Source organism: Silurus aristotelis (genome assembly GCF_946808225.1).
Source record: "Silurus aristotelis genome assembly, chromosome: 2".
Lineage (NCBI taxonomy): Eukaryota > Metazoa > Chordata > Actinopteri > Siluriformes > Siluridae > Silurus > Silurus aristotelis.
This window is the reverse complement of record NC_139575.1, coordinates 11,805,137-11,827,722: the sequence shown is the minus strand read 5'-3', so window position 1 is coordinate 11,827,722 and position 22,586 is coordinate 11,805,137. Positions and strand designations below refer to the sequence as shown.

Genomic DNA, 22,586 nt, shown 5'->3' with positions numbered 1-22,586 from the left:
AAAACCTTTTCCACTGCCTTCAATCTACATTTACATGAACACTTTATCACACACTTGCAAAATAATTAATAGTGTAAACTGTATAAATGTAAAAAAAAATAAAAAATAAAAAAAACCAACAGATCTATCAGCACTCTCTACAATGGAATTAGAGTGCATCAGGACCACCACTAATTAATATTAATATTAATATGTATGACTGCTGTATTAAGGATGATTGACATTGATCTGCCAAACAGCAATACTGGGGTCATGAAAGTGAAGGTCTAGAGGAAAATGTTCACACATTGTGCATGAAAATAATTGCCTATAGTCTCCTAACTCTAGTGAACATTGTAGGTGTGACTGATAAAGTAGACAGTAAGTGAAGACAGTGTGGCTAAAATGAGAAAGGCCTACTGTCCATTTAAATATCTTATGGAATAGATATTTATTATAGAGTGGTGATGAGAAACTGCATATAGTAAAAGACTGGCTACAGTCAGTAATAGTCTTTTTACAATGGCCTAGAAACTATAAAATAAACATAAGGCATAATGTAAAAAAATAATAATACAATAATGTGATGCAGCCCATTGTCAACCATGATTTTCTGTAACATTTTTCAGTAACAAAGCATAACAAAATGTGTTATAATATAGGTTTTAGCTGCTATTACAGCAATGTCCTATCCAGATTATAATTTTTTTTTTCTCTTGAAGTTAAAACAAAATAAAGTGCAAAAACAGCAAAATGAAATGCAGCGTATATGCTAGTTATTCTATTCAATCTTTCAGTGATCTGACAGAGCCACCCAGAAAATGACCCACCTCTGTTCATGCCAACTGTGAATAGAAATAAACTCTGTTTAAATATTAACATACATCCAACTTAAGGATATGAACATGACTTTATATGAATGATTTATCATGTGATCATGTGCCATAAGGATACTTTCATGTATAAAAATATATTGGGATGCAACCATGATCACCTGAGAGATATAAATCATTGTAGTACGCTATGATAATCCATTAACTGCTCAAGCAAAGGTCAATTGCAAAGGCACACAAATATCACACTTACAGTACATTTAATTGATTTTAAGTTACGTCACTCCTATTTTAGTTTTGAAACTACTTAGACTACTATAATCCTAAAAAAAGAAAGTTTATTATGGTTTCTTGAGTTGGGTCATGTTTCTTTTTTTATTTGTTTGTTAAAATATTAATTAATTATTTAGGGATTTTTTTACTGCCTGGAAAGCTGAATAACAAACCTACCAGTTCAAAGGCAAAGAGCAGAGCACACATATGCCAATGAATTATCCATAAGTAAAAAGTTTCAAAGACCTTGCTGTAGGTAATGTAATACATTTTTAATAATTTATCTACTGTAATGAACTCTATATATGGTGTAGAAGTTCAGGTTTTAATGTTAAAATTTGTCCCTTGTTAAATTTCATCCTGCATTTTGCTAAACATTGTTGAAATCAGAGAATGCACAAACTATGCAAAATATACAGAATATGGATCATTTTCTTTCCTATATGATATACTTCTCAGCCACATCTAAAAACATTCTTAGTAATGAACAGATTATTATTAGTAGTAGTTTTACAACAGTCATTTTACATTTTTGAATATAAGTTATCTTGAGCATCACCAAAAACACTGCCACAAAAAAATGTACATCCTGGTCAGCATAACTGGAAAGAAGAAAACTGATTAAAAGCAGAAATGCAGGCTGTTAAAATTATGCAGTGGAACTGTACCCATGAAAGGTGAAGAAACTATGATTGAAGAATACAAATAAAGTCTGTTCCCACATGGGTTTTCTCTGGGTATGCCTCCTCTACCACCAAATCCAAATCAAATAAAATATTCATGGATTATGGTGCATTTTAGGTTATCAATATTACAGGATGAATTAATACATTAATAGATTAGTACAATAATTAGTAATACATTTCTGGCAGATTTATTGTAGGTCTTATGGTGTCTGGTTAAATACTGAAGAAATTATTGGTGAATAAGTCTGAAGGAATATGATTTAGCCTGAACTTCGTTTACAGGTACTGTATTATATACTGATATTGGTATTATTGCTTTGTATCACAATCTTTGTAAAAAAAAAAAAAAAAGCTTTTCTGGCTGTGCCAAGAGCCTGATGGTAGAGTTTGAGAGAATCTAAAGACCTCTAGCTATGCAATGTAAGCTAATACTTTCGGCCAGGAGATTGTCAGGAGATGCAGTGAATCAAGAAATAAAAATAATCTAATTACTGTTGTTCTAATAAAAGATGGTTCCTTATTGTCTAAGGTAGACCACAGCAATGTATAAACTCCTTAATCATTTTTGCAAGCTGGGATCTATCACATCTATCACATGACACAGTGAAAAGTTCACATAAGCAAGGCAGGTTATCAGTGACTGCAACAGCTGTGGAGCTGTTGCAGTAAGCAGTAAACAGCTGGCTCAAGTACATGTTTCTTATCTAGCTATGCTAAATTTAGTTAAGAATCTAATATAACGTGTGTGTGTGTGTGTGTATATATATATATATATATATATATATATATATATATATATATATATATATATATATATTTCCTCAGGAGTGCAAATGCTAAGAACAATTAGCACACCACTGAACAGTTCCTAATACAGTAGACCACAAAATAAAACCAAAAATGGATTCAGAAATGACCAACGCTCATATTCATACACTGCATGTGGACTTACAGTATAAGCCTCTGGTCTGACAGTTGCACTTTGACCTGATATATATATATATATATATATATATATATATATATATATATATATATATATATATATATATATATAGTATATATATATATATATATATATATATATATATATATATATATATATATATATATATATATATATATATATATATATTTATTTATTTATTTTTTTTTTGCAGGGTTAAAGTCTCATTGTTGATCTTTAGTCAAAATATACAGTAACTAACAGTTCGGAAAGAGTTGTGGCTCATTAGTCAAAATTCATTAAAAGAGAACATTTGAATTTTGCATTTTGCAATACACTGTACAATGATTCTTAGTCACACAGATGCCCCAGATGATGATATAACATGAAATATTAAGAAAGAAAGAAAGAAAGAAAGAAAGAAAGAAAGAAAGAAAGAAAGAAAGAAAGAAAGAAAGAAAGAAAGAAAGAAAGAAAGAAAGATACAAGAACTAAAAATGTTAATCACTAGCTGGATGATTAGTGTCTAGCTCAAACAACTTTACAAGCTGATAAAGATACAAACTAGGCAATGAAAATAAATCATTTACTAACTCATTCATTCATGCACAGCATACAGTGAGTGTAACTAACCCTAACCCCAAGTAAAATAGAAAACCCACCTGTGTGTCACTAGAAAGTTATCCTAAATTCTCTAGCTAAACTACTTCAAATCTGCATAATGGAACAAACTGTACAATTATCAATCAGTGGATTATCGCATGTCACATTTACTAGCTTTCAACCAAATTAAATCAAACCTTTACCTTAGAAACAAGACAAAAACCCATCAGTCTTCAATCCTTTCTCCTCTTATACTGTAAAATCAGACTATTTCACTTGCATTCCCATTCACTCTTTCCCCCTCTCAATTGGCTGCTGTGCTGTGTGGATAAAATATATACCACATATTATAATATATACTGTATACAGCAATCAGAGAATGTATACCTTTAAAACACATTTAAGATAAACAGCACTAAGATGAAGTCACTCTGGGACATTCTGGTTGTCAAGTGTTGCTAAATAAAGCTGACTGTAGATTCCTCACCACTGAAAAGCAGCAATATTCCAAAGAGCAAAAAATAAAATGAAATGCAGAGTGAGTTGCTGACAGGAGTTCTGGACATATGTCAAGTATCAGTAGATGCAAAAAAAAAAAAAAAGGGCCGTCACCTGCTAGCTGTATACGCTTTTCAAAGAGAAGAGAATAGACAGCACTTGGCATGAGTCTGGTGTGCAAAGCTAATGAGACACACTTCTTTCTTCTCCTGTTGTACAGTAGTTTGGACCATGTTCACACTCAGTGTCCCCTGCTAGCCAACAGAAGAAAGACCATTTATCTTTGAAAAGCCACAAAACCCATCATAAAAACCTCAGTCCACTGGCGCTGTCCTTCAGCCTTTTGTTTCCCTGTTTAAGTCTTTTCTTTTTCAATAGCTCACAGAGACACTGCTGCCACTAAATCTGATAACATCTATTCAGAATGTTATATGCTGCTCACTCTTTCTTAGGGTGAAGCTAGGCAACACGTGACAATAGAGTGAGTATAGTTCTGCACACAGGCAACCAGAGAGACCAAATTCACAAAAGCACCTGCTATTAGGTCACATATGTGGAGTAAATCCCCATGCTGCATCAGGTAGCGCAGTGTCTCAATGGATAATCCAAGGTAAATATCACTATACGACACCAACATAAGCTCTAAGCTTTGCATCTGGTAAAGGACCTTGATTTTGGAAAGAAATAAAAAATTAATTAAAATAAGCACATCCCATTACAGGCAATATTTTGTCTGTACACTTGAGTTAAGACACTTTGTAGGACTACACACTATATAGTTTGTAATCATTATTCCACAAACGTTCACTCTGCTCTAAATATAGATGTTCAATTAAGACGTTTTTACATAAAATAAGTTGTCTTTACGCTCACTGAGATGTTACTTGGTTACAAATGAGTTTAGGTCAGAGGTGCCCCAACTTTTTCCTATTAAGGATCAAAAATCCGAGGGCTGTGGGCTAAAAATAAATGTTGCATTATTACCAAACTTTATATTACAATTAAATTTGCCATGGTTCCTCTAATCTCTCATTGAAAATGTATAAATAAATAGAAAACATGACTCTGTATTCTGATGAACTGATGCAGTTTTATTCTAATAAAAAATTCTAGTTCATTTAAACTTATAGTAAAATGAGAAACTATCCAATTGATTGTACAATAAAGTTAAAAGCCTAGTTTAGCTATTCTGTGCCCTCTGATTAGAGGCATGAAGCTGATGCCTATTTTGATGCTTGTTTTTCAAAAAAGGTATTTTTCTACTGTCATTTATGGCATGCTGGGCCAAATCAGTGAGCTAACTTTACCCTACCAGCCCTAGTTTAACCATCTCTGATTTAGGCATTTCTGTTTTGATTTTATACTGTAAACCAACTGCTTACACACCAACTGTGAGCTGCACCTGTACATAAGATGCATAGAGAAATAAAGGAGAAGTAAGGCAGCGAACACTTCCTCGATAAAAGTTACATTTGGTGTGCTATCAAGCAGGACAAAATAAACTAAATCCTGCACAAAAACCCTTTAACCCTAATGGTTTGGAGGAACATCAGTCCGAATCGCACTGCAGCTTGTCAGCACTCTGTCACTACAAGGTTTCCTGAGTGAAAAGAGAAGGGTTCAATACACCACAATGATTTATTAAGATGAATAATATGAATAATGAAGACATCAGAGCAGCTGTAAGAGGGCCTGAGTGAGGACTGAAGCCTTGCAGCTTCAACCAGTCACCAAAAGACACACTAGACATATGAGACAGGTGAACACTTTGCGCATTGCCTGCACAAGATCAGCATGCAATGCAAACGGTGCAGAAAAATCTTATCAAATGAAATAAAATCAGAGATGGACTTACACTGAATCGTCGAGTAATTGTCCATTGGGTTAATTTCCTATAATGAGTGTTTTTTTAATCCAGGTGTTGAGAAGAGAAGAACAGGGGGATCACGGAGCATCACAGCACATCTCTCTCTCTTTCTCTTTTTCTCTCTCTCCTCCTCTAACACAGCAACACTCTCCACATCATCTGCAACCAAGCCCGATCATCACATGCGCATCTTACAGAAAAGAAATCAGGTCGTGCATCCTCATCCCCTGTAGAACACTGTTAGTTCACGTTCAATTTATGGACCACAGGCTTTTTCCTCCTTGCACCAAACAGCCTATTATATATACATGTATATGAAAAACAGAAAAAACACAATTATAATAATAATAATGATGATTCGTGCGCGTTTATCGCTTTATTCTGATCTCTCCAGCCAGTCTAATTCCGTCTTTAGCCATATTTAGGTATTTATATCCGCACTATCCAGAGCGCACGAAGCGGCGATTCCTCTTCTCCACCTTCTTTACCGTTACAGGAGAAGGAGGAAGAGGAGGAGGGTAGAGGAACCGGTGTGTAGCGAAAAAAACCGACGCTGCCCGAAATAGACGCTAGTGACGCGCATGCGCAGAGCTCGAACGACCAACTAGCGCGGAAAGTTGCGCCCGGTGGTAAAAAAAAAAAAAAAGGCTTGCACAGATGTACAGCACATGGCAAAAAATTGCATTATCTACCTGAATTCACGTGAAGAACATACGACAAGTGTTTAATTAAATAATCGTATTAACATCATGAAAAAAAAACACCGTGAAAACAATCATAAAAAATCTATGCATAAGGAGGTCATCTGTAAAATACCACTGGTCTAATTTGTTTAGTATGTCTTATTTTAATTACAATAAACCTAATATAAGATTCATAAAATAAAAAAAAAACATATTTGGACATTACACATTTTAAGCTTGTTTCTATTCCAGATTATTTTGCACCAAAGTACCAGATTGTACCAAAGTACCAGATTGTACCAAAGTATTTCCACTAGCTAGGGTCATTTTTTTTTGCAGTGTATACTTTTGGGGGGGAAAAGTTAAATCACTTCAACTTCTTCTCCTACCAAAGAAGTGTAGACAAAGCTTTTCTACTATTAAAAAAAAAAAATCCTTACCACATGTTACATTTCTGAAATCCTGAATTAAACACTGGCTGTCAAAACTGGTCTGGTTCCTGGTCTGCAGTGGTCAGCCTCTATTAAAAGTGGTCCAAGGAAGGAACAGTGGTGAACCAGCGACAGGATCATAGACTCACTGATGCATTGATGCACTCATTGAATACTCATTGTGGGGAGCGAAGGCTGACCCGTGTAATCCGATCCAACAGACAAGGTACTGTAGCTAAGATTGCTGAAGCCGTTAGTGTTGTTAATTTTCGACGGGTCAGGACTGTTTTGGCAGCAAAAGGGGGACCAACACAATATTAGGCAGGTGGTCATAATGTTATGCCTGATCAGTGTTCACTACATGGCTAAAGGTATGTGCACACCTGACCATCATATTCACACATTTTCCCTGGACCTAAACCTGAAGTGGTTGAAGTGGAAGTGTTTTGCAAAGAGCCCTTTGTCCATAAAGCTGATGTGCCTGATTTGAGTCAACTTTAACTATATTTTGTTATAGTGTTATATTTTATACTTGCACCATAAATATCTGGAATGCTTGACTCATAATGAGTCCACATCATAACCTTATGCCAAAGCATGTCAGTATTTTCATGCAAATATATATTATAGAAGAGCTATGAGATTTATTGAAGTAATTAGTTAAATATTGTTTACTTTTGGGTTTACTATATTTATAGTATATTATTATTGTATCATTGCGATTAGTAATCCACAAATTGTGGTGCATTTTGTATTATTAATTTAATCAAAAATTAAAGAGAGAGGCAGAGGAAAACCCTGTAGTACAGAAAGAGGGGTTGCTGAGTTTACTGTAGCAGTACCAACACTGTATTTTCCAGATGGTTAGTAAATGAAGCTTAAAGAAAAGAAAAGGAAATTGTTATTGTCAGCAAAAACAACATAAATAAATAAATAAATAAATAAATAAATAAATAAATAAATAAATAAATAAATAGGAATTACATTTATTTCAAATAATCAGGTTCAGACAATAGAGACTTTTTCTTTTAATCAACTGAACAAACACCCAAAGAACAGAACTGTTTTGTGATAGATTACCCGAAAGAAATAAAAGTCTTTAATGACACACTTGTTTACACCAGTTGCCCACAAGTAATGCAACCAATTACAGATGCAGACACAGTGTTTTAAATTGAAAATTAAGCAATTAGCTTAACAACAGCCAACTGACACAGAAAGACAGCAGGCAAAGTGTATTGTGTATTAGCTCAGCATCAGATTTGAGACAAATGCATGTTGTTTAAGTGACAAACTAGTTAAAGGGCAAAAACAAAAGAATTGGACAGTGAATGACTGAAAGAAAGGTCTTCCAGTACAGATGAGTTAAACATTTGACCTTTTTCGCTCTAACCGATGCTATAAAAGATGAATAACAGTAGAGAAGATGTTATCAGATGTCCAAACATGAAGGTGGAAGCTTAATGGTTTGGGTTGGCTTAGAGCAGGGAAGTTTTATTCCGGGTGAAAGGAATACTGAACCAACATGGCAACGATTGCATACGTGAACACCATGCAATTCCATCCGGATTATGGCTAACTGGAACTAACTTCACCCTACAACATTTGGACAATGACCCATATCATGCATCCAAGAATTATTTAGACAGAAAACAGTCATCTGAAGGCCTGCCCAGTCTTTAAATCCTATTGAACTGCTCCTGGATAAACTAGATCACAAGGTCAGAAAATAATCAAAATAGGATTTTTCTAGGACAACTTTAGGAAGTTTTACAAAAGGTATGGCAAAGTTTGTGGACACATGACCCTAATTTTCATGTTTTTTTTTAACATCTTATTCCACATTTAGTCCTATTTTCTGTTATAACACCCACCACTGTTCCAGGACGTTGTTTCACTACATTTTAGTGGTTGTGGAGATGTGTGCTCATTCGACAAAATGCAGGAACTAATGAAGGTTGAGGTGACCTGGGGCAGCAGTCAATTTTCTGATTCAGCCCAAAGGTGTTCACTACGGTTTAGGTCCGTGCTCTATAGCAGGCCACTTAACACTTTCACTCCAATTCATTTAATCTGTTTCTTAATTAAACTTTCTTTGTGCACAAGGGCATTGTCATGCTGGAACATGCATCAGAAGTAAAGCTGTTCCCTCACATTTTCCACCATTTTCCAGTTCACACTTTTTTTTTTGTTATATTAAAAATAAAATGTAATTGATAGCAAATCTCTGTGGAATAAGACGAGCAAACATTCAGTATATGGTGTCAGAAAACAAATGAAAAAGATCACAACCCCTTTGACAATAACATGCCTTGTCATGATTTATTTCTGAAATAAAATATATTGTATAAAATTACTTGACCAGGACAATTGGATAGTAAGACTTGTTCATTCTATATTTTAACAAATTGTGACATACTTTTACATAAAAAACAAAAAAAATAACAGTTTTGGCAGCAAATGTACATTGGTATACTACATTTATTTTAAGCACTGCCTAATTATATTGGCAATACTTAATATAATGCTGTCTTATTGAAAAAAGGACTGTGTTTATGTGGAAAATTGCATTTTCTCTTCTCATGTTTCTCTTGCTAAATTTATACATACATACATACATACATACATGTATAGCTAACATTAGCAATGCAAATTATAAAAATACTCTCAATAATCAATTAAAAATAGTTTTAATTAACCAGTAGTTTGCACTGACAATATAAATGGTGAGCACTTATGACTATAATTTGAAAAATCCTCTTAGAAATCCTGAAAAAAATTGTTAGTTACTGTTGATATTTGGTTTGCCCTTCTTAAACTTCCTGTCAGTAGTCCTGCAGGTTAGCTTGCTGGCTAATTTTAGCAGCAATGTTAGTTAAAATAAAGAATGTTTATGATTTTTCCCAGACAGACCTGTTTCACAATATACAACTTTAAAAATAAGTCTCGGTAGTTCTAGGCCAAAGGAAGTGGGGGAGAAATATAAAATGCATATGCTCTGCTTAGAAATTATGCTACACTAACTTCATTTGGATACTTTTAGCTTTCCTTTAATTCTGCATTTAAAACTGGCAATCTATTATAGGATTCTCCTGTGAAATGCCTACAGAGCTCCTAAAGGGATTACATGGTCCAACCGATCCAGCAATATGGTATGTGGTGTAGAAAGTTGAAGTGGGACATCATACAAGAAATAGGATTCTTCATAGGAGTTCTGAAAGCAGCACCTATTACTTCTTCAATTCCTTCCATTATTTGTGTCAAAATGACTGAACCGAGAAAGCATGTGAAAGTCTTCTCTTTCTACACTGATACCTGTCATGATCTGAATTTTTTATATACACATTCTCCAAAGATTTATTTAATTTATATTGTGTTACTAAGAATAAAAAGCTAATTTATGTTACAATTACATACTGCTTTTTGCAGCTAGATTTTTTTTATTCTATTTCTAGTTATATGTCTATAACTTTCTTTCGGCTTCTCCCATTAGGGGTCCCCACAGCGGACCATCCGCATGTTTGATTTGGCACATGTTTTTATGCTGGATGCCCTTCCTAATGCAACCCTCTCCATTTATCCGGGCTTGGGGCCGACACTAAGAGTGCACTGGCTTGTGCAACCCTAATGGCTGGGGATGGTTCCCTGACCGGGGATCAAACCCGGGTCGCAGCGGTGAGAGCGCCGCATCCTAACCACTAGACCACCAGGGAACCTATATGTCTATTTGACTATATTGCTGTTTAATTTTTCTGTTTAACGGTAGCATGACTAATAGTTTAAGCTGCAATTTACAGCACTTTCAACACAGAAAAGTCTTCAGGGTGGAGGGCTTTACAGGTTTTATGTTAAATTACATGCATAATGTTTTTTTGTCTTATTAACCAATTTAGAAGTAGAGATGAAGAGAGAGAGAGAGAGAGAGAGAGAGAGAGAGAGAGAGAGAGAGAGAGAGAGAGAGAGAGAAAAGAGAGAGAGAGAGAGAGAGAGAGAGAGAGAGAGAGAGAGAGAGAGAGAGAGAAAGAGAGAGAGAGAGAGAGAGAGAGAGAGAGAGAGAGAGAGAGAGAGAGAGAGAGAGAGAGAGAGAGAGAGAGAGAGAGAGAGAGAGAGAGAGAGAGAGAGAGAGAGAGAGAGAGAGAGAGAGAGAGAGAGAGAGAGAGAGAGAGAGCCTAGCAACAAGGAGGACTATTCAGGTTTACGGTTGTGGCATCTACTTTACGTTACTTTGGACTTGCACTAAATTTCATCTGAATTAAAAAAATATCTTAATAAAACTTATACTTGCACATTACATAACTATAGAGATAATTATAAGTTAGAACTGTTAAAACTGTGAGCGAGTTAGAAATTAGTCAATATTTTCAAATGCAGTATAGACCTTTTTAGGCCTTGTGTGTTGATGTACACACCTTTTTTGTTTTGTTTTGTTATCTGTATTACAGGTGCTGTGATTATCTTATATTAATGGAAGTGCCATTTGTAAAAAAACTCTTCTTACAAATTATCAAAAAAACAAAAACAATTCTTAAAACAAAGTAACACAGGTAGCACAAAAAAGCTAAAATAATGACATACAACACAATAAAGAAACTATAAGCAGTGCAAAATAAAGATTATTTTAAATCAACAGTGAGAATTCAGTAGAAAGAGGTTAAAATTGAGTCACAAATCAATGTGTCTTCCTGATAGTTCAATGCTTAATCACAATGCTGTGTTTTCCCTGTGTGTACACAGACAAGCTGGACAGCAGCAAATACTACTGCCCTAGCATTCCTCTGATCTGTGTTATAGGTTTCAATCCCCATAAGAGCACTCAGCTGCCAGTTGTTTTATTAAAAGATCAGCATTATCTTCCCTTTCCCTAGATAGGCCTTTTAATGCTGAGATCAGGATCTTGGCACGATACCTAAGAAATGTACATTATAGATGGATGTCTGGAAAGACACTGGCAGAGAGTTCTGTTGAGTAAACTGTTCTCTGAGGGCCAAATGATTACTCTGACCTAACTGACTAACATGACACTTCTTGGTTCACAACAAGACTTACTATGAGATAGTTATTAATGTCAAGATAATAACCACAGTAATTGTTTGCTATTATGTGGCTTCTTGAGAGCATAATAAGTGTATTGGAACTTTTACCAAACCACTTAAACTTCACTTAATCACACAAACAGTAGACATGCATTTAGGCTGTAGCCACGTCTGGCCTTCCACCAATGTACCTCATTTCTTTCCTTAGCAAGTAATTGATATGCATCTCTAAAGTAAATTTTAGGGAAAAATGCATTTCAATCCACTGCAAAAAAATCCATAATGTTATCTTCAGAAATATTTCTGAAATGAGATTTTTTACAAAAACAAAAATTCCAATATAAGTCAGAAAATTGTACAGACATGTGTACAGTTAGTGCCTAAGAGCTTGAAAAAAAACCATACTGTATAAAACTACAACTATTCTCTTCAAACTAATTTCTTTTTTGTACTTTTCCTACTTTCAATAATCTAATGTCAATGATCAGCTAGACAGCATCCAGATAAATCAATAAAGAAATCTGTTGATTTTTTATTGTCAGTGTTATTAAAGGCATTGATTAGTTGTTGCAGTTGTACATTGAGGAACTTAAATTTTTGCAAGTTTTATTGCACTCACAACAATATAACATCTAATTCTTTCAAATATTCTATTTTAATTTATTTTTCCTTTTTCAATATACATTTACCATCTTAGAATTTAGTCCAGGACTGCCTTTGATTTCAATTGTAGTATTGAAATTTTAACTTATTAAAGTCTCTAAATTATACTCCAGCCATTCCTCTATCTTCAGCGGTTCTGGTGGTTCGGGAGCCAATCGCAGGAACACTGGGTGAGAAACAGGAATTACATGGAAAGCTAGTCCATCACAGGTCACCATACACACATGTTTACATAATTATTTGTACTCTGTAGGCAACTTAACATACCAGTAGTGGCAACTTAAAACCCCTACTGGTATGTGTTTAAAAAAATAAAATAAAAACCAATGAGAGAAGATGTGAAATTCCACAAAATCAAACTGGGAATATGGAGCAATGAGGTGGCAAAGCTACCCACTTCACCACATGCTGTAAACCCTGAACATTAAATGATGTAGCCAATAATAAAATAAATCCAAAAAATATAAAATATATAAGAAAACAAGTAAATAGAAATAAGTAATCCATTGGAGGCAATGTTATCTTCCATTTTTATGAACCAGGTGTGGTTATTTATGAAGTGTATGAAACCGCACAGGTTTTCACACATTTTTAAACACTGCTTAGTACAGTATGCCATTTATCTGTACGTGTCTTTAGAATCCTACACAGTGATTCCTCACATTCACAATTGGCCCCCAGGAGATTCAGCTCATGCTCTGTAACTTAAATATTTATTATGGCAATGTAATAAGCATTACTGAGGTCCCCTGGTGGTCTAGTGGTTAAGATGCAGCGCTCTCACCGCTGCGACCCGGGTTCGATTCCCGGTCAGGGAACCATCCCCAGCCACTCTCAGTGCCGGTCCCAAGCCCGGATAAATTGGGGAGGGTTGCCTTAGGAAGGGCATCCAGCGTAAAACATATGCCAAATCAAACGTGCGGAGGATCCGCTGTGGCGACCCCTAACGGGAGAAGCCGAAAGAAACTTTAATAAGCATTACTGAGATATTTATGTTCAAATATGACATACAGACAAACATGACGTTATTCAACACGAGGGAAATTTAACTTATTCCAACAGTACAGATAGAAGTACTAAAACAGAGATAGATAGATAGATAGATAGATAGATAGATAGATAGATAGATAGATAGATAGATAGATAGATAGATAGATAGATAGATAGATAGATAGATAGATAGATAGATAGATAGATAGATAGATAGATAGATAGATAGATTATTATAGCAACTATACTGTATTAATTACAAAGTTAGCTGTTATAGTAAAAAAAATTACAAGATAGCATGAGGTGGCATGGAGATTTTGTTATTATTATTATTATTATTATTATTATTATTATTACATTTACATTTGTGGCATTTAGCAGAAGCCCTTATCCAGAGTGACGTTCAAAAGTGCTTTGAGTCTCTATCTTTTTTTTACTATAACAGCTAACTTTGTAATAAATACAGTATAGTTGCTATAATAATCTATCTATCTATCTATCTATCTATCTATCTATCTATCTATCTATCTATCTATCTATCTATCTATCTATCTATCTATCTATCTATCTATCTATCTATCTATCTATTTTTTTTCTTTCTTAGTTTCTATCTGTCTACTTTTAATTTTAAATTGTTTTAGTACTTCTATCTGTACTCTGTGCTGTTGGAATAGGTTAAATTTCTATCTATCTATCTATCTATCTATCTATCTATCTATCTATCTATCTATCTATCTATCTATCTATCTATCTATCTATCTATCTATCTATCTATCTATCTATCTATCTATCTATCTATCTATCTAATTTATTATTATTATTATTATTATTATTATCATTACTTAAGGTTTATTATTTCTGTGTAGCTCACTTTCGTGTAGCTCATAGTGTTTTACTCCTCCAATACCACAGCAAATTATATAATTATATAATTATTTAAGAACTTTATACTTTTCAATAATTTATAGTTACATTTAATCTTGCGAAGGTCAATAAGGCAAGGAAACAGTTACTAAGAAACCAGAAAGTAAATTTAATCAGTCCTCGCAAAGTCATAAAGACGATCAAGTGTTACGAAGCTGTTACAGTTTTATCTCTGACACTCAAGACTTCTTCCATAAAGTAAAATAAAATTATTCTTAAGGAAAGCTTTATTATATCAGTGATGGCATGTTTTTCTTTGCTATATAAGAATGACACTTTTAATTAATGTATTATTAGACTTAGTTATGTGACATGCCTGGCATTTACAAGTCCCTGTAAAATACCTGTTACTTATTTGACTTACAGCCAGCTTTACTGTCCGAGGTGCTGTTATTGAAAATGAATAAACACCTTCTGACTAATCAGATTTTGGGATTCAGCAAGACTAGGTCATTACATGAGATGTTTCTGAATGAAAAGCAAGATCTGTTACACAACCTGTAATTGATAAACTAATAAACAACAACAAAAAACTAAACACGATTTACAATTTTAATGTTTTGCTTCCTGTTTTGCCTGCCTAGTCTTCATTAATCATTTCCCAAGTTTAACATTATGTTTTGTTATTTATAGTTTTCCTCACATTTTGCATTTACTAAGCATCCCGATGCCTGTTATTCCTGCAGAGGGATTTTGGAGGCAATTCAATAACTGCACACACAGCAACCACTTTTCATTGATCCTTGCTCAACACGCTCTGTTCAATGTATTATTAGAAAGGCTTCTAACAAGGGAACAGAATATAATTAATCCCAACAAGACTATTAAATCAGCTCTTTCTTTATAAGCTCTGCAAATGTTTGCTTGTGTTAAACCACTTAGATTTGATTAAGTGAGTCAGAAAATGTCAAACAAACCTACACATTTTAAAACTTTTATTTTACTATATTTTAATGTCTTTCACTCCAAAACATTTCAGAAAAACATGCCTTCCTTAACTACTCCAAATTGAATATGTAAACTGTGTTACATGATAACCTCGAGACGACAACCAAACATTATACATGTTACATTTTTCAAATATAGAAGACTGTCAAAACAATCATGAGCTACATTTCATTCTCAATAAAACAAGTAAACTCACTACACTGTAGCCAAATATACTCATTTTGAATGAAAGCATGTATCCTCAGTATAATATTAATCTAATTCCACCGAATAATCCATGTCTTAGGCAGACAGCTTAACACTATGAACACAATATTCATATCTGTGTTCATATCTTTCCTGCCGGCTCTCTGTTACCATGGAAACCCTGTCTCCTGCTTTCAGGCTTAGAACACCAGAGTTGAAGTACACTACAAAGGAAGGGGACAGCAAAATCAGACGCTTGTCCCATGGCCTTCAGGTTCCCTAAATGTGATCAGGAGAAAAAAGACTGGACTTCAAGCTTAACCAAAGTAGATTTTTTTCATTCACGAGCAAGAATAGTAAAATAAAAAAACCAGACAAGGCAGTGATCTACAGCAGACATTTTGCAATGTTAATGAGAAAGTCTCTAACTCTGTTAAATTGCAGATACAAACTGAAAATACATTAAACTTCAAAGTACAATACGATCACATCAAGGGGGAAAAAATCTAAAGATAAAAGACCTTGAGTTTATAATGCAATTCCAAATGAGCTCTATTATAAAGAGTAATAGTCTACTCCAGGAGCAGTAGGATACTGCTGGTTCTCACAAAGGGGGATGAAGAGACACCTCATAGATCTTTGAGGTTAGACCTGTCCACTTGAAGTAGAATATCATGTAGAGGATATCCTGGAAACATTGTCTTTTCAGAAGATTAATGGCTTCTTCCAGTCTCCATTCTTTTTTAACTTTTAGACGTGAGCATGTGCCTTGTCTGCAGAGCTGACTATTTCCTGATGCTCGCTTAGAAAAAAGAGATAAAGGTTCAAGGGGAATCCTTAAGTGTTTTCCTATCAGAAAGATCACAAGTAAAGCTCAAAGCCTTTAAAGTGAAAGAAATCTTTAAATCATTTTAACTTGCCTGGTCGGTGGGAAAATGCTAATCCTAAATTTTATTTAGAGTACAGTGTGTCAGAACATCTCATTTGAGATCATTTCTTATTACAGGTCATGTGCAGTACCATGTTGCCACTAGTGTTTTCCCTAGTCACCAACTTCTAACTAGCAGCTACCAGTTACTGTAATTCGACTTTTGTCAGTTTATTAAGTAAGTAAACTAAACGAAGCCATTGTAAGCCTTTATGTTATTTCTGTTGTATTAATTATCTTGTTATTAATTTAACATCAGAGTTATTGTAATTTTGTCAGCAGCAAATAAAATCAATTGGCTAGCATCATAATGATATAGAAATACTTAACATGATGTAGAATTTGCTGATGTGATTTTTTTTACAGGTTTTATATATACAAAAATGTAAATAGGATGAGCGAAAAATTGCATCACAAAGTCATGTCTGATTGGACATATACATTAATTTCATTATTTTCATTATTTGCTACAATGTAATTTGCTATGGAATATACATTTGGGGTTTATATATATATATATATATGGACAGGCAAGGGTGGTGCATTCAGCTGAACGTACCAACTACACCGAGCTTCCTAACCTGCAGGACATCTACAGCATGTGAAGTGCACCACGTATATATATAGGTTGTTGTTAATAATATAATCTATTATAAAATTGGTTGTACTCATTTAGAAATGAATGGACAATAGAAGTATTTTCACCATAGCTTTATGCTGTATGTAAACATCCAGTTCAAATGCTTCCTTTCTCTTTAACTGGCCAAAGATCTGCTGCTAATACTGCTTTCTGTCACTCAGCAGTAAGGCGGTGACACTTATATGAGTAATTCTAACCATTTCTAATCATTTTCATTTTTAGATGTTGTGCTTCTTGCTGCATGATTTGATCAGTAATTAAGATCTATGCAGCAAGGCATTTTGATATGTTGATATGCCAAATAACCTCACCTTGAAACACCCCTGAACTGATTAATGTCCCCTCACTCTGTGCATGATTTATGACTACTGGAGATAGCTCAGGGTCTTCCGGCTGTAATACAGGATTTCTGAACCTCCTCAAAAAATATCCATCAGATTGGCATGATTAAGACTTTGCCAGTTAACTTTGCTTTCTTTGTTAATGCAGAATATTGTACCATTTTTTTTTTTACTTTTAGTAAACACACTAGTTCCTTCTTCTTGGAAATGAGTGACATTTCCATATAGATGGATTACTGGTGTGTATGTGCATGCAAGCTAATATGTATTATGTTACAAAAAGCCATTGTCATTCCTTCAACATTTGATAATTGAAAAAAAGATCCTACAATCAAAATTTGAGATTTTTTACTTATTTTCCCAGATGGATTCTGTAGTGTGTGGGCCTTTTTTTTTTTTGCACTATATTTCACAGATATATTACACTCACATCTGTTCCATTTTCAGATGCAGGCTGTTAAAAAAGATCCTAGTTTGTGAATGTTAATATTTTCTTCTCAGATTAGTGGCAGCACTTCACAATGGATATAAGAAAAAAGCCTTGCCTTGTCACTTATACATTATAGCACAGTGAAATTACATTGTTCACACATCCCTGCTTGTTAGGAAGCTGGGATCAAGGGTCATGATACAGCACCCATGGAACAGAGAGGGTTAAGGGTGCCGCTCAATGGCCCAACAGTGGCAGTGATTGGCCTTGAGAGAAAGGAAAGGTTAAGAAAGATGCTTTATGCTTGTCACACTGAAACTCTTACTTCACATATCCTCAACAATGTTAAGAAGAACAGGGTCAACCAGGATACAATACCCCCTGGAGCACAGAGGGCTAATGACCTTGCTGAAGGATATCCTTGGCTTGAACCCCCAACCTGAACCCCTGAACTTAGATCTGTATCCCAGAACCTATATTACTGAGCCATCACATTTTACAGATTTAGACATAATGAAACAACTTTTTCAGCTGATATCTGGACCTGATATTATATAAACGGGCTGCAATTGAGGGGCAATAAAAAGTGAACTGTAAGAAAAAGACTACTTTTTGGCACATATTCTAAAGTTTAACAAGCAGATCTCCTACACAAAATGTGTAAAGGTTGGCAGGTCTGCAGTACTATAATTTTTTCTCTTTTTTTTTACATTGTTAATACAATACATTTTAGAGAACTGGCTTACGGTACCTTTCTGTATCTATTATGGGAGGAGACCAATTATATTTAAAAGAAAAATAATAATTTAGTGTCTGGTTAAATCTCTTGGCTTATACAGACTGTCTGAGGTAGACTTGTTAATCATTTGTCTGCATGCCAGGGCAATTCTCTCTGGCACAGCAATACTTTACTCTATGAGGTGTTTGAAAAAGCTACTGTCTTTCTGCTCTTTGGCTATTGTTTAATGATCAGATGTGAGCCATTGATTTTAGATAACAATGCTGGCCTCCTGAAAAGCAAGTGTGCATGTCAAATGAAATATCCACTCTGATTAGTTCAGCCTTGAAAAAGCAACAGATAAGACATAAGGTCAACCTTGTATAACATTACACAGCTTTAGAAAAGGGTGTCTAGTACCACTAATGAATACTGCAACATTTGCTAATTTGGCTGACAAAACACAACAAAATGTTCATATTGAATAAGATGGCTGCTTCGACCCTTGAACTGCATAGAATGTAGTGAATGCTACATAAAGTATTGGCTCTTATACAGGGTAAAGAGCCTGGCTCAAGGGTCTAGCAGTAGCTACAAGAACTCACAACTGTCCAATTAGAAAGCCATTCTCTTAACCAATGAACATCCCCTCTCAAATGTAACACAGCCATTAGGGAGGCACAAGCCAGTGCACTCTTAGTGCCGGTCCCAAGCCCGGATAAATGGGGAGAGTTGCGTTAGGAAGGGCATCCAGCGTAAAACATGTGCCAAATCAAATATGCGGATCACAAATAAGAATTTCATACTGGATCGGTCGAGGGCAGGGTTAACAACGACCGCCACAGGTATCGTTAGCTGACAGGGTACTGGTGGAAATTGGGCTACTGTTGGCCAAAGGAGGAGAAGGAGAGGAGGAAGACATTTACAGAGACAGCAGGAAAAGGAGAAGTGTAGGAGAGTGGAGGTTCGGGTTGGTACTTTAAATGTTTGTACTATGACTGGTAAAGGGAGAGAGGTAGCTGATATGATGGAGAGGAGAAAGGTAGATATGTTGTGTGTTCAGGAGACCAAGTGGAAAGGGAGTAAGGCCAGGAACATTGGAGGTGGGTGTTAACTGTTCTATCATGGTGTGGATAGAAAGAGAAATGGTGTAGGGGTGATTCTGAAGGAATAGTATAGTAAGAGTGTAGTGGAGGTGAAGAGAGTTTCTAATAGGGTGATGAACGTGAAGCTGGAAGTTGAAGGAATGATGATAAATGTCATCAGTGCCTATGCTCCACAAGGAGGTGATGGGTAGGTATGGCCTTAAGGAGAGGAATGTGGAAGGGCAGATGGTGGTGGATTTTGCTAAAAGGATGGAAATGGCAGTTATGAATACGTATTTTAAGAAGAAGGATGATCATAGGGTGAACTATAAGTATGAGTGGAGGAAAGTGCACACAGGTGGACTATGTTCTATGCAGGAGATGCAACCTGAAGGAGATTGGAGACTGTAAGGTGTTGGCGGGGGACAGTGTAGCTAGACAGCATCGGATGGTGGTCTGTAGGATGGTTTTGGAGGCGAAGAAGAAGAGGAGGAGAGTGAGGACTGAAAGAAGAAGAAGATGGTGGAAGCTAAAGGAGGAAGAGTGTAGTGTGAGGTTCAGGGAAGAGGTCAGACAGGGGCTCGGTGGTGGTGAAGAGGTGTTGGATGATTGGGGAACTACTGCAGAAGTGATCAGGGAGACAGCTAGAAAAGTACTTGGTGTAACATCTGGAAATAGAAAGGAAGACAAAGAGACGTGGTGGTGGAATGAGGAAGTGCAGGAGCACATAAGGAGAAAGAGGTTGGCAAAACAGAAGTGGGATCGACATAGAGTGATGAGAAAAGTAGGCAGGAGTACAAGGAGATGCGGCAGCAGGTAAAGAGGGATGTGGCGAAAGCCAAGGAAAAGGCATATGAGGAGCTGTATAAGAGGTTGGACACTAAGGAAGGAGAAAAGGATTTGCACCGATTGGCCAGACAGAGGGACCGAGCTGGAAAAGATGTACTGCAAGTTAGAGCAATAAAGGATGGAGATGAAAATGTGTTGACTAGTGAGGAGAGTGTGTTGAGAAGGTGGAGGGAGTATTTTGAGCAGCTTATGAATGAGGAAAATTAGAGAGAAAGAAGGTTGGATGATATGGGGTTGGTGAAGCAAAATGTGGATAGGATTAGTAAGGAGGAAGTGAGAGCAGCGATTAAGAGGATGAAAAGTGGAAAGTCGGTTGGACCAGATGACATACCGGTAGAAGCGTGGAGATGTTTAGGAGAGATGGCAGTGGAGTTTTTAACCAGATTGTTTAACAAGATTCTGGAAGGTGAGAGGATGCCTGAGGAATGGAGAAGGAGTGTGCTGGTACCGATCTTTAAGCATAATGGAGATGTGCAGACCTGCAGTAACTACAGGGGAATTAAGTTGATCAGTCACACCATGAAGTTATGGGAAAGAGTAGAGAGAAGAGGTGATCTGTGAGCAACAGTATGGTTTCATGCCAAGGAAGAGCACCACAGATGCCTTATTTGCTTTGAGAACATTTAAGGAGAAGTATAGAGGAAAAGGAATTGCATTGTGTTCATTCATTCATTTTCTCCCGCTTATCCGTAATCCGGGTCGCGGGGGCAGCAGTCTAAGCAGGCCCCCGCCCTCGACTGCTGCCCAATCCTCACAGCACCGTCCCTTACGGTTCCTCCTGCAGGTGGTGAGCCCACGGGAAGGCGGCCCCACGTCACAGACCTTGATATTTCCCTCGTAAGGGACCCCCGGAGCATAGAGAGTTAAGGGCCCAAGAGTGGCAGCTTGGCGATACCAGGGCTTGAACCCCAGACCTCTGATCGGCACCCCAGCGCCTTAACCGCTGGAGCCACCACTCCCAGTCGAATTGCATTGTGTATTTGAGGATTTAGAGTAAGCGTACAACAGAGTGCCAAGAAAGGAGTTTTGGTATTGTATGAGTTGTATATTTTATATATGAGTTGTATGACTTGTATATTGTGTGCAGCACACAATATTGTATATTGTGTGCAGTAGGAAAAACAGACTGGTTAAGAGTGAAGGTTGGACTGCATCAAGGATCAGCCCTGAGCCCTTTCCTGTTTGCAGTGGTGATGGACAGGTTGACGGACGAGGTCAGACAGGAGTCTCCCTGGACTATGATGTTTGCAGATGATATTGTTATTTGTGGTGAGAGTAGTGAGCAGGTTGAGAAGAGCCTGGAGAGGTGAAGATATGCGCTGAAGAGAAGGGGGATGAAAGTCAGTAGGAGTAAGACAGAGTACATGTGTGTGAATGAGAGGGAGGGCAGTGGAGTGGTGCGGTTACAGGGAGAAGAGGTGGAGAAGGTGGAGGAGTTCAGGTACCTGGGGTCAACAGTGCAAAGTAATAGAGTGTGTGTTAGAGAAGTGAAGAAAAGAGTGCAGGCAGGGTGGAGTGGGTGGAGAAGAGTGGCAGGAGTGATTTGTAATAGTAGGATATCTGCAAGAATGAAAGGAAAGGTTTATAGGACTGTGGTGAGACCTGCAATGTTGTATGAATTAGAGACAGTGGCATTGAGTAAAAGACAGGAGGCGGAGCTGGAGGTAGCAGAACTGAAGATGTTAAAGCCCATGTAGGACGTTTTGGTGACAAGGTGAGGGAGGCGAGATTGAGATGGTTTGGACATGTGCAAAGGAGGGACATGATTAATTTTGGTAGGAGAATGCTGAGGATGGAGCCACCAGGTAGGAGGAAAAGAGGAAGGCCAAGGAGGAGGTTCATGGATGTGGTGAGGGAAGACATGCAGGTAGTTGGTGTGAAAGAGGCAGATGTAGAGGACAGGGTGGTATGGAGACGGATGATCCGCTGTGGCAACCCCTAATAGGAGCAGCCGAAAGAAGAAGAAGAAGATCCCCTCTCAAATGTACAGTAAAAATACAGTATGTGCAGTTACCACCAATTTGATTAGTTTTTTTAATGACTTGTTTTATT

General features: G+C 36.4%; 1 protein-coding gene across 37 annotated transcripts in view; it reads right to left on the bottom strand.

Moving 5' to 3' along the window:
* The window catches only part of lrrc7 (leucine rich repeat containing 7), a 160,931-nt gene that overhangs the window by 100,502 nt on the left and 37,843 nt on the right, over nucleotides 1-22,586 (bottom strand). For 26 of the 37 annotated variants that reach the window (XR_014537425.1, XM_083565589.1, XM_083565563.1 and 23 more), the window contains exon 1: nucleotides 5,674-6,272. The exons of 10 other annotated variants lie outside the window; for them this stretch is intronic. Coding sequence is in view for 25 of the 27 variants with exons in the window: in XM_083565589.1 (XP_083421715.1) it covers nucleotides 5,674-5,698 (25 nt within the window). In the remaining 2 variants the exon portion in view is untranslated. Of the gene's footprint in view, nucleotides 1-5,673; nucleotides 6,273-22,586 lie in introns of those variants that run through there. One more of the 37 variants, XR_014537426.1, reaches the window with a different exon arrangement.